This window comes from Rhinolophus sinicus, chromosome 16 (assembly GCF_057876585.1).
Source record: "Rhinolophus sinicus isolate RSI-liver-muscle chromosome 16, RSI-T2T, whole genome shotgun sequence".
NCBI lineage: Eukaryota > Metazoa > Chordata > Mammalia > Chiroptera > Rhinolophidae > Rhinolophus > Rhinolophus sinicus.
The window spans coordinates 148,844,441-148,857,282 of record NC_142516.1 but is presented as its reverse complement, the minus strand read 5'-3'; the positions used below and the strand labels follow the sequence as shown (position 1 = coordinate 148,857,282).

At 43.2% G+C, this 12,842-nt stretch overlaps 1 protein-coding gene across 1 annotated transcript in view; it reads right to left on the bottom strand.

Moving 5' to 3' along the window:
* Window positions 1-12,842, bottom strand: part of SLC15A1 (solute carrier family 15 member 1) — a 44,938-nt gene that overhangs the window by 22,698 nt on the left and 9,398 nt on the right. The window contains exons 2-8 of the mRNA XM_088792810.1: window positions 7,518-7,534; window positions 7,040-7,121; window positions 6,796-6,937; window positions 5,769-5,912; window positions 3,347-3,446; window positions 3,032-3,122; window positions 1,157-1,240 (exon numbers count right to left, since the gene is read on the bottom strand). Of these exons, the coding sequence (XP_088648936.1) occupies window positions 1,157-1,240; window positions 3,032-3,122; window positions 3,347-3,446; window positions 5,769-5,912; window positions 6,796-6,937; window positions 7,040-7,121; window positions 7,518-7,534 (660 nt within the window). The remainder of the gene's footprint in view (window positions 1-1,156; window positions 1,241-3,031; window positions 3,123-3,346; window positions 3,447-5,768; window positions 5,913-6,795; window positions 6,938-7,039; window positions 7,122-7,517; window positions 7,535-12,842) is intronic.

Genomic DNA, 12,842 nt, shown 5'->3' with positions numbered 1-12,842 from the left:
ACAAAGGGGAGAATGCTGAGCTCTTGCATAAACATAAGGAAAAAGCTAAATTGCTCCAATGCGAGCAAAAGACGTTAAAAGGTACTGTGCCGACTGGTACCTCATTGGAGCAAGAGAAGCGGCTATGAAGGCTTGGGATGGTAATTGGGCTACTGATATAAGCTGAATGAGGCCCCCACTCCCTGCCCCAAAGATCTTGAAGTCCTCATCCCCATGCCTCAGAATGTGACTTCCTTGGAAATGCCATCCTAGCAGATGATCAAGTTAAGATAAGGTCATTAGGGTGGCCCCACTCCAATATGACTGGTGTCCTTATAAAAAGGGGACATTTGGACACAGAAGTGTATACAGAGGAAAAGCCCTGCAAGGGCAGATTGGCATTATGCTGCCACAAGCCCAGGAAGAAGGAAGGAGAGAGGCGCAAAAGAGACTCTTCCCAGTGCTCTCGTGCGAGCATGGTCCTTCTGACACGCTAATCTTGCACTTCCAGCCTCCAGAACTGTGAGACAATGTACAACTTTCATTGGTTAAGCCACTCAGTCCGTGGTATTGTGTCACATCAGTCCTAGGAAATGAGGACACCTACCGTCTTTCAAGCTAGACTATCCCGTGTAGCAATCTCTTCACACTTCCTAAAAAGCCAGTGCCAAGAACTAAAGTGCCAATGAATGCATCTACTGTACACACATACTCATCCTAGAGGGAAGATATTCTAGCAGAAACATTTTGAGATGATACACGATGGAAATCTAGATGTTCATTGGAAGTATTTAAACAACAATTGGACGAGGTTGCCATGTCTTCAAGTTGTAGATGAGTGCATGTTGGTAAGAAGAAAGCTTTTAGGCACCGGTTCATATGGTCTAGCAAGATCTGTGACCTTCACCTTAATCTGCCTAAGTAGTATCAAATATTTAAATGTCCAGCTCAGTTGATTCCTTTTCCTGTAAACCCTTTGTTGATCCTATTCCATCTGAAACAATATGCCAACTATAGTTTCTTTGAATTCTCAGAGCATGTTTAACATGGGATGACAATCTTCATACTACTTATTATTACAATTTGTGACATAAACTTGTAAAAATTCATCTCAATAATTAAAGGGAGGGCCTGATCTGATCATAGGATTATATTAATTCAATTGATTTCTACTTACTTAGAGCTACAGCCATGAGAACAGCTGGAACTCCAAAGGCCAGTGGGTAACAAGCTTGTTTACCATGAATTCCACATTCTTGAACTGGGGAGAAATGGCAAGATTAAAATTCATTATGGCATTCATAACGCTCAAATAGTTCCCGTTTTAAAAAATCCTTAACTGGTTCTTACATACTGTTTTCACTTAATGTTTTAGATTTATCCATTTGCCTTAGTGATGTCATTGCCCGCTGAGCAAAGCAGCTTTGGAATAGAAAGAGCAGGAGATGGAGACAGATTCCAATCTTAGCCTTTACATAGATGTCTGCTACTGGCCAAGCCAATATCAGTTCTTATGTTCTGTGGATTTTCTTAGTGGGGGAGATAAAAACAATCTGGATACTCAGTAAATAAAATCAAAAGTGCCTTGGAAAATCAAGATTGTATGTTCCTGAATTCATGCCAATTAGAAAACAATTAGATTCTGTGAAGAGGTAGCTAGTAAATATTTTAGGCTTTGTAGACCATTCAGTCTCTGTCCCAACACTCAATCCTGCTTTTGTAGGGTGAAAGCAGCCATAGGCAATACATGTACAGGTGGTCTTGTCCACATTTCTGGATGTGGGCCATAGGTCACAGTTTGCCGACCCCTGTCTGAGGATCTGTAGTAGCTCTGACCTCCTAGGATTGGTGTGGGAAAAAAATTAAGACTTTGGAAGGGGCAGTAGGGAATTCTGGAAATTCTTTCAGTGGAATGATGGAGATTGCAGGAATCTGATCCTAAAGGAATTTTTGACTTTGTCTTTGACTAGCTATTTCACAATTCTATAGAGAAAGAAGTTCACTGATAGTCATGCCGTTTTCAGTTCATAGCTGCACAAATGATCCCTGTTCATGGCAATGCAAAATAAATTCCCCACCTTGTAAAGAATATAAGTAAATCTTTGTTAGTCAAATCCTTATCTGAACTAACTGTAATAGCTTTCCAGTTCCCTCATTAATTAATAAAGTTATATAAAATCTTTGTCACATGCTCATTTCATATTTGTATGAGAGTCATGATTTTTACCTTAAAAAAAAAAAAACTATCCTTTAACACATTCTCGAATTCAAACAAGCACAGTAGATATTCTAGTCGGTGGGGAGGTGAGGGAACATAAGGTAAGAATAAAAGATATTAAATTTTTACACAAGTTGGAATGCAGTTTAAGTGTCATCTTCAAACTACTAGTCAATGCGCAAATACATAAATCCCCACAAAATGTTTTATTTCATAATTTAATCTGATTCAGTGTGCACATCCTGTTCTTTTTTTGGTCTAATTTGTCCCCAAATATTCCCTTCCACGTGGGAAATTCACAAACTCTCAATGGCTCATTAGCAAGCACAAAAAAAAAAAGTGCTGTTGACAGTTGTTTCCTCATCCTCTTTCTTAGGCAGTTCTTTTAGAAATATCTGAGATGATTAGAAAGCAAAGAATAAAACCTTGCCCATGAAATTCTTCCTAATTCACTGAACATCACCGAGGAGCAAAGCTCGAAGGCAAAAATGTGTGGTGTCCACAGCCTCTCTTGTCTTATCTCTTACCATGAATAAGGACTTTGCATTAGTAATAATTTAGAAAAATTGATCACTATACTAAGGATGTTATAGATTCTTCGGTGGTCATTGGGATAAAGGATTCAAGTAAGATTAGAAAAGGAGATAAAACTTGCAGAAAAGAAGCTCATAATCTAGATTTCAATGTGTGCTCTAGTATGTATCCAGTACCTGAAGCATTATATAATGGGAGACTAGAGGGACAAAACAAACAAAATGAGGACTTAAATTTTTCACCTTTCTCTCCACAATTAAGAAAATAAAAATAAAGTCCCTTTCAGGTATTTTCTTTTACCTCTGAGAATGGGAGTGACGACAGTAGAAAGCAAACTTCCAGCATTAATGGCCAAATAAAAGATGGAAAAAAATCGGTTTCTTTGTGCTTCCTATAATAAAAAGGATAAAGTTAAAGCACGATGACTTCGGCTACATATCAACTGATCAAATGTAGCTGATGATCTGACCTTATTTCTACCTAGTTTTGGTCAGAACCTCACTTTCAAGTCTACTGAAAGGAATCCAGTGGGGAACAGACTTTGTGTCAGTGGAATTTGATTCCTGGAGGTTTATAGTTCATTTATGTGGTTTTTGTGAAGACACATGCTCTTACCTGGTTCTCCTCAAACTGATCTCCGCCAAATGCAGACACACAGGGCTTGATTCCTCCAGTTCCTAGTGCTATGAGGATCAGGCCGATCATGCACAGCGCCCTGGGGGAAGAGGGGGTTAGTGCCGCAATGTGACAGCCTTAAAAGTGGACCCCTGAAGCGGAATAATATTGAACGTCAACTATAATCTAATATATATATGGTCACAGGATGTGGAGTACCGCATAGGAAACAGAGTGAATGGAATTGTAACAGCTATTTGTTGTAACAACGATGTCAGAGGGGAGGGGGCATCACTTTGTGAGGGGTGTAAATGTCTAACTATTACATTGTTTTGTACACCTGAAACTAGTAATAATAATAATAAAGCAGGAGCCTCATTTTCCCTAATTTCCCTCAGAGAACCAGGCGCAGTGATAAACACAGAGAAGGAACTCAAACTATATGAGGAAATAATGCACAGCAATGCAGGTGAATGGACTTGACAGGTGAATGAAACTTGAGCACATGGACCTTCAAGTTTATACCATTTTCTAATGATTTACAAGCTAGAAAATTTAAAGCACTAGCTTGAATACTGAACAGGGGTTTTGCAGCCTTATCATTTTCAGCAAAAGAATGGGTAAGGAAAATGTTTAAGCATTGTCTTTGGTACAATCATAATAGACACATAATCATCATTAAAATGCATTAGAAAACACTAATGATTTAATTGCAAAGTGGGATCTCAGGTTATTTAGTATGATTTTAACTTGTTTACAAAGTACAGAAGACTGGACAGAAGTAGTGCAAACTATTTATTATTATAATCTTTTACAACAGTAAAAAGATTATTTATAATAATTAGAAGGCATTAAAGGTCACTTATTTTTATTTACTTTTGTATTTTCCAAGTTATTTATAAATGTTTTGCTTCCTAATTGGAAAAATAAATCACTCACAGAATTTACCCATTTGGTAGTTTTGTTGATTTATAGTAGGTACTACAAATTTTAGGTTTTCAAGTATTTATTCCATATCTTCTTGGTTGCTAATGTTGCTTTAAAATGCTAAAACATATTTTATGAAACAGATAAAGTCAAGGAAGATACTACACATAAAAAGAATTCTTTAAAAAACCAGGTTCATCTTCCTGGATTTGCTGGCGGAAGCACCTCTTTCATTGTTTGCTTCTTAATACAATTTGTATTAAGTGCTATCACTCTATGCATTTTAAAAGACAAAAACAAGACAAAACAAAACAAAAAACCAACCAAACAACAAAAAACCCATGGCTAATTGTATGTCATACGACATGCACTCTTGTGAGAATTGTAGGTATGTTCTAATACTAACTCCATGAAATAAAGTGAGTTAACGAAGCTTTCTAGAGTGTTTATCACTTGCCAGGCAACGTTCTAGGTGTTCTATCTGGATGTAAAACAGTCCTATGTGAGGTAGGTACTATTACAAATGAGGAAACACAGACACAGAGGTTAAGAAACTTGCTTAAGATCACACAACTAGTAAAGGGCACAGCCAGAATGTGAACCCACACAGCCTGGCTTCAAAGTCCGCGTCCTTCTTAATTGATAGTGTAGATGAGAAAACTGAGGCACGGAGAAGATATGTTGCCCCAGGTCTTACAGCTGCCCTCTGGGAGAGCTGGGAATCAGATAATGAAAGTCTGAACCGCCACACCGTGCTTATAACCACTCCGCTCCATCAACACAATTCCCTGTGGGCACCAAGGGAGTTTCATCAAGGAACCTCCTCTGAACAGCAATCTGATTGATGAACAAATCAGAAACACACAGCAGGGACTGCAGATACTAATTTGAATTTCAATAATGTTTTCCCAATCCATTAGACGGTTGACTCAGAGATCCAGAAACTGAAGCACAAGAACAGGAAACAGCAAATCTTTGTAACGCGTCTAGCAGACCAGACTGCAGTCAAGGGACCTTAATCTCGCAGAGGAGCATTTGTCAATAACACTTTCCATCAAGGACTCAGAACATAGAGCTTGAACACATATTTATGAAACTGAATTACTGAAAAATCAGTCAGAGTACAAGACAGAAGACTAAAGGTACAGAGTCTTCAGGAAACAGGGCGCAATTAAGGATCAAGGTCTAGGGGAGTTATAGGCCTCGAGAGAAGCTCAAGATTCCCACAGGTCTCCCATGTGCTGACCACGCATCAGTGTGAGATGTACCCCAGACAACAAGCCGCAAGTGAGCAACGGCTTCAGACAACTGCTAGGGTGATGCCACACTGAAGACCCAACTCTTAGTCAATTAAATGGCTTTCTCTCTACTGCTGACGAGGGAGGCAAGGCCTCCTTACTCTTACAGTGAAGCTCAGGGAAACATTAAAAATCAGAACACCAAATAAGCACGTAGTGGGAAGGTAGGGGTAGGGCAGCAGTTAACATCAACTCACACATGTACAGTAACGTTGGTAGGGGTTCCAGTGTTGTTGGAGTCTGAGAGCTCATTGTGGTTGAATTCTGAGAGCTCCTTAATTGAGCTTACTGCAGTGATTGCCTGTCCAATTGTGTAGACAATGGAGAGTGACACAATTGTCCTGTATTTGAAGAAAATCCAAGTTAATTCTATAATCCACTTCCTATTCCATCACAAAAAAAGCCCTCTGCTTCAAACTTTCAAGAGCCCAGTCATGAATATACTTGCTTCTTAAACTTGAGTCAAACAAGTAACTCTTAGAAAGGCAACCAGCTGAAGAATTTGTTGCCCAGCTTGCAATTGCAGAACAAAGTTTTGGCTGGAGCAGCCAGGGGAAGGGGGAAGGTCCATTTTATCTTTGAACAATTTGAAAGACTCAATGTTTTATTTTATCTCACTCCTGAAATCAGTACTTATATCTTTAAAAAATGAGAGCTATTTATCTTGTGCCTGGTAACATTTAGCCAGGAGTGGACCATTGGTTATTTTTGTATTGTTTTTAATTATTTTGAGATAGTCAGTCAATTTTCCTGCTTTTGCCTACGTCATGCCTGGGGCCTGGAAGAGCCTCTACTTTCTTGCTTAGTAAGTCCTAGGAACTTCCTGATAACCCCCTACTGAGTGCACGTGTGGAGCTCTTCCTGAAGGACTGGCTGGCTGAGAGCCATGTGTCCTCTCCACCCATCAGTGGAGCTTCTCTGTTCTCCCAGCCTTAACATCATTAATGATCCACAGTAACCCTGCTACCACTTCAAGATGAGACAAAGATGGTATCACTGTTTGCAGGCGGGGAGAAAACCTACCAGTGCTACTTTCATTCTCTGCTAAATGCCAGGCACTGTGCCAGGCTCTGGCGATCTGATGAGGAGCAGAAACAGGGTGTAGCATGCTCTCCTCAGAGTTTGATGTTCCTGTTCTTGGTTCCCAGAGTCCACCATCCCAAACCACAAAGCTAAGAATTACTTTTCGGCTTGATTGTGAACAAGAATGTTGCGCCTACTCACTTGAACTTTCCCAGCCAGGAGTCGGCAATGAGAGCGCCGAGAATGGGTGTCAGGTAGCACAGAGCAATGAATGTGTGGTAGATGGCAGTAGACAGATTGTCGTCCCATTTAAAGAACTGTGTGAAGTACAGAATCAGGAGTGCTGTCCATAGAGGGCAGGGGGAGGGAGAGAGGAAACACAGTTAGGAGTGTCTGCATACGTCATGCTCTTCACGCAAGGGGGAGAAGGGTTGAAAATCGTTACCTCTCATTCCATAGTAGGAAAATCTCTCGCAGAACTCATTGACCACGATGAAGAAGATGCTCAGGGGATAACCAAAGCAACTCTGACAAAAAGAAACAGCCGAGGGTTGAAATATGCTACTCATTGGTCCATATTCACAAACGAGCGCTAATGGCATGAAAAGCAGCCCCTGCCCATTTAGTAGCTTGTCAGTGACTATCCAGAGGTGGAAATCAGAATTTAAAAAATTTTATTCCCTCACACTCCACAGAGAGACAACAATGAAATACAGCATCTAGTTTTATTGTTCATCCGAGAAGGACTGTACACAGCATTTCCTAAAGACAAGGGATGTCACACAGAAACTCAGGATTGTCCCCTCATTCATGTTAGATACACATTTGTACGTGAATGAAGCACAACTACGAACATTTACGAGCACAACAGACTGTAAAGTTTATAAGATGAAGCAATGTGGAGAAGAGAAAACAACACTCACCCGTTTTTGGGACATTCCTGAAAGAAAAACAAAATGCCACAATTAAAGTCAAGTAATTAAAATACTTTTTCCTGAGTCCGAACTCAGCCCCTCCAACTTTGTCTGGCAGTCAGATGTAGTGTCCAGACAGCTCCAGCCCTCTCAGAATCCCAGCCCCAGGCCCAGGCCTCTTATCTAGAGTGGGGCCTAAAGGCTGCATTTTTTAAAAATTAGCTCTGGGCAATTCTCACATGCGGTCAGAATTGAGAACCAGAGGCTCAGGGAACGGTGCCAAAACCATTTCTTCCTTAAAACACTTCAAAGGCTAACCATCTCCTACCGGTTAAAAGCCGAACTTTTAACATGTTCTTTACTATCTCACAAAGTCAGGGATTTGGTGAGGATTAAACAATGGACATCTAAAATGCTTAAGGGTACCTAACACACAGTGAGGATTCAGCCCCCATTCCTTTCCCTGGGCCCTCCTTCTCACCTCTTCCCCAGGCATAGCGGGGCTCCCATAATACCCAACCATCTGTTCCCTGAGTGTGTGCCTCCCCAAAGCCCTTCATGCATAAGGCAGCAAATCCTTTGCCAGCAGTGCTCCATTTCATGGGCTCCTGCCCATCATGAAGCCTTCTCTGACCTCCTAGGTTACCACAGTGCAATAATAGTTTATAGTTTTGCCTCCACTTTGGTGGAAGACTCTCATACTGCCCATCTCCGCATTTCCAACGTCTTTTCCACCTACCACACAGCAGGGCCTATTGCCAGAAGAACAAATGAGAAGAGCAAGAAGAAAAAGGGTGAGATTCCAAGTGAGCTGGTACAAGCCACGCGCCCCTGACTAAATCTTAGTGCCTGCTCCTCAGCCCCGGCTCTTCTATCTCCCTTGAATTTTGACAACAGTTGACCCATCGTCTTGTCTCAAGTCTTAACACGTCCTTGTCTTGCTTCCTACACCAACAGATGGCCCAGGATGTGTCAGCGTCTGTCACATGCGAGGCCCCTTTCCATGGAGAATCGACTCCCTCCCCTGAGCAGCCCCCAAGGACCACATCTTAGAGGTCTTTGCTGTCAGGGCCCCCGAGCATCTTCTGCCTCTGTTATACATTAGTGGCCCCACAGCAGTGGTTCTCTAACTGGTTCTCAGCATCACTCCGAGGACTTATGAGAACAGATTGCTGGGCTCCACATCCAGAGCTGCCGACTCGGTAGGTCTGGTGGGGGGGGAGGGCACTGGAGTTTGCATTTCTAACAAGTTCCACGGTGTGAGGTCAACGCTGCTCGTCCAGGGAGCCACACTTTGAGAACCCCAGGCAGGTCCTTCCATCGAGTTGCCTGACTGGTCTGCATAAGTCAGTTTTATCACTTCCTTGGCCCTACGCCCCAGAGAGGCCCTTCTGTGCCTGTCCAGACCAGGAACTGAGGACAGAAGCCAGGCACGCTGAAGCCTTCACCACCACGCCCCACCTCGAACTCTCACATGCTTCCCCATTCGGGGCCCTTCCTCTCAGATCCGCCACCTTGTGTTTTCATTATGTGCCAGTCCAGGGCCATCATCCCACAATAAACAACACTGCAGCTCTGCCTGAGGAGCTCTGTTCTTGGCCCAGACCCACATGGTCTTCCAGGCTTCGATGGGCTGGTCGTGTGTGGCCTCACTTCCTGATTCTGGGCATGCTGCGCTGGGGGTGGGGACCTGCACGTTTCTAGCTCAGCGTGGACCCACCGCCTCCCACCGGCTGGTCTCACTTTTGCTCACTTCAGGACAGGGACGCTATTTGTCCTTGTCCTAAGGTGGGAAATACACTATCCTGGTCTCACAAGGCTTTGATTCCCAACTCTTCCTGCCTATAGAAGTTCTGAAAGGAGATTCCTCAACACGAAAAGACTGGTTTCCTCCCCAGGTAAACTTCCTCGAGGGAATGGGCTGCTTTGGGGCAGAACACGTGAAGAATGCGGACATGGGATCAGACAGGTGACCTTGGGCACGTCCATCTTCCTTCGGACAGCCTGTCTATCAGATGAAGATAACTCCGCCCACCTCACAGGATTGCTGTAAGAGTTTCAAGTGAGAAGCCCGGGCCCAGGGCTTGACGCGTCATTCAATGGGAAATGCTGTGACCTCAGAATCCTCAGCACCTCGCATGGTGCTTTTCACAGAATAAAAGTGAAATTTTTGTTGAGTGAATATGTATTCAAAGTACCAGTCGTATCAGTCTCCAAGTACCATGTTCAGATACTGGCTCTGCCACTCCAGGCCCACCAACCCCCTTCTGAGGCCGACCTGCACAGATTTCGCCAGTGTCCCCATGTCTACCCAGTTCCCCATATGATTTGGCCAATAGGGAGCCCTAGCAACAGATCAGAGGGTCAGGGATACCTTTTCCTGGCTCCTTCTCCAAAGATCACTTCACACTGCTTTGTCCTCACGAGACAGACACTGCTTCTCTGAAGTTGGCGCTTTCCACCTGACTGTCTCCTTCCAGGTTTTGAACACTGTTTTGTACCCTGGCTACAGGTGGTAACTGGGAGGCCACGATTCTGGGTACCTGATCTATCATTTGTGGTTCTTAGTCTCCCACCCCTTTCTAATTGGTCTTTTTGTGAAGCAATGCTTCTATTTTGAATATGCCGTCTGTTTCCTGATGGGATCAGGACTGATACACCCCACAAGCCAGGCTTCATCACCAGACTCTACACGCTGCCATGTTTCATCACCAGACTGGGAAGAGCACCACTTTCCAGGGACACAAAAGGACACGTGCTCATGTAGAGCCTGTTGGCAGCATTCAAAGCCCCTTTTCATTGCAGTGGTGCTCCATCACCTTGAGGACATGGCAGCACCTTACAATTTTCTGCCTACCTAGACTTCAGATAATGTGGTTTTGCCGTTGCTTCCCCAAGACCGGACAAAACAAGGAGTGACACCCACACAAGGGCTCAGTGGTCCTTGCAATGGACCTTCCATAGAAAAGCAGGAGGGAGGTACAAACACACAAATTCAACAGAGCCCGGAGCTTCACCGCAATCATACCTTTCACGTTTCTCAGAATTTTGGTTTGCAGGGAAACACTTTGCCTGGCCAGGGTAGCACCTGTAATTTCTTTTTGCTAAATATTATTTAACACCAATTATTTGATAAATAATAATGGCAAAGGTTTTGCTTACTTTAAACATAAATAGGGTTACAAGAAGATGACCAAAACCCTCAGAGAACTTAGGTCTTGTTACAATAACCATCACACCCAGAACTACATTATGGAAAATGAAATTCCTAAGTGCAATCAAGAGAAAAATCTGAGATTTTGTACCCCAGTCATCAGTCAGGAAGCTTTTTATTTTCTGACAGGTGTGCATTCCAAAGAACTGCTTTTATTGTTGCAGGGCAGAGGTTGCTAAACTCTTCCACTACAGAATTCAGAGCTATTTACTGAATGTACTATTGCAGTCAGCATTTCTTATCTTAATACACCTTTGTCAACAGGATTGCTATCTTAGAAAGCTAAAATGCAGAAGTAGTGTTTATGTTGAGCCTTAAGTCTGAACTCACACTTCAACTGCCACAAGAGTCTGTTTCCTTGGGCACAACTATGTCCATCCTTGGGATCCTGATAGTAAATCTCATCAGCACACTGGAGTGGTCTGATGTTTCTAGCACCATTCATGGGTTGCTTGGATTTAACTACTGATCAGAGTAAAACATCTTAGAATGAGCCTCGCCAGGACCTAGCTGAGTTAGTACGAAGCACGTAGCAATCGCTGAATCAATGCTGGCTCTTCTCATTATCCTAAGCCTAGCAGTGCTTTTGTTTTCTTTTGGCTAAAGAATTTGGTAAGTATACATTATAAATGTCCATGATCACTGACTTGGGGGGACAGCAGAAACACAAAAGGCACTATTACTTCCCATTACTTCACGTAATCTCTCCATGAAGGAGAATGTCAACAAAGCACATTCCATATGTTGAACCATTTAGGGATGGAAACCCTACCTTGAATGCTTTGTCACCTAGAAATTAAGAACTCCCTCAGCAACATGATGGGTGGGTGTAAAGAGTGCATTTCTAGGACTTGGACTTGGGAAGGGAAGGAATGGGGCACATGGCTGAAGTCTGAGAGAGGAGCTCTCACCTTCAGGCAGAGAGAAAATTGTTCCCTAGCTTCATCAAGAATGAAATTGAGCGAATAATTTACGTGCTGCGTGATGTGTTAGAGATGATACTGCTGAAGCTGTATGGTGTGGTAGCAGAACAGGGTCCCCCAAAGATGAGGTCCGTGTCCGAATCCCTGGAACTTGAGGCTATGTTACCTTCCAAGGCATAGGGACTTGGCAGATGTGATTCAGGTAACGACCTTGAGATGGGATGCTCACGCTGGATTATCTGGGTGGCCCCAGTGTAATCACGATAGTCCTTAAAAGAGTCAAAGGAGGAGAGATGAAGAAGGATGCAGAGATTGGAGTGGTGGCAATTGCTGGAAGGCCACCAGGAGCCAAAGAATGTGGTGGCCTCTGGAAGCTAAAAAGACAAGGCAATGGATTCTCCCTTAGAGCCTCCGGAAGGAACCCAGCCTTGCTGACACCTTGATATTAGCCCAGGGACACCCATTTCATTTCTGACCTCCGGAACTAAAGAGAATAAATTTGTGACATTTTAAGCCACTAAGTTTGTGGTGATTTGTTACAGAAGCAGTAGGAACTAGTACATGGGTTTGCCTCAAGCTATGTAAACATAGGTTTTTGTCATTATTTACATAGATAAGATTTCCTAGCACGTTTTATTTGACAGCAAAACACCCATTTTATAATTTTTTCTAAGCTACATTTTCTACCTGAGGACTCTGAAGTCCATACCTGGTACCTGCTTTTTTGATGCAATTTGGCAGAATCTGTATTTGCCCTGTTCCCTTCTGCAGGCTACTGAGCCTTACTGCCCATCTCTGACATGGGGATGCTACCTTCCGGGGTTGCTACAGGGCAGGAGGCGGTCTGAAAATGGCTTCCAAGCCAGGATTAAAACGTGTTAAGTTGATCGTGGTTCTTTTAGTCCGTGCACATGCCTCACAGGTAGGTCATGTGAGACCCCAGGGAACGCAATGGCCTCTGCTAGAACCCCCTCAGCCTCATTCTTAGCTGAAGTGGTTTCTGAGTCAAGGCGAGAACTCTCAATACTGCCCCTGCATCTAGTATGGGGAAGGACATGGGACTTGGAACTAGGAGGCTGAGCCACAGCTTGGAGACATTATTCCTAGCCACGTGGCTTTGTTCAAAGTATTTCACCACTAGACCTCCATTCCTTCATCTAGAGAGGCGAACACCTTCTTTGCAACTGGTAAGAATGA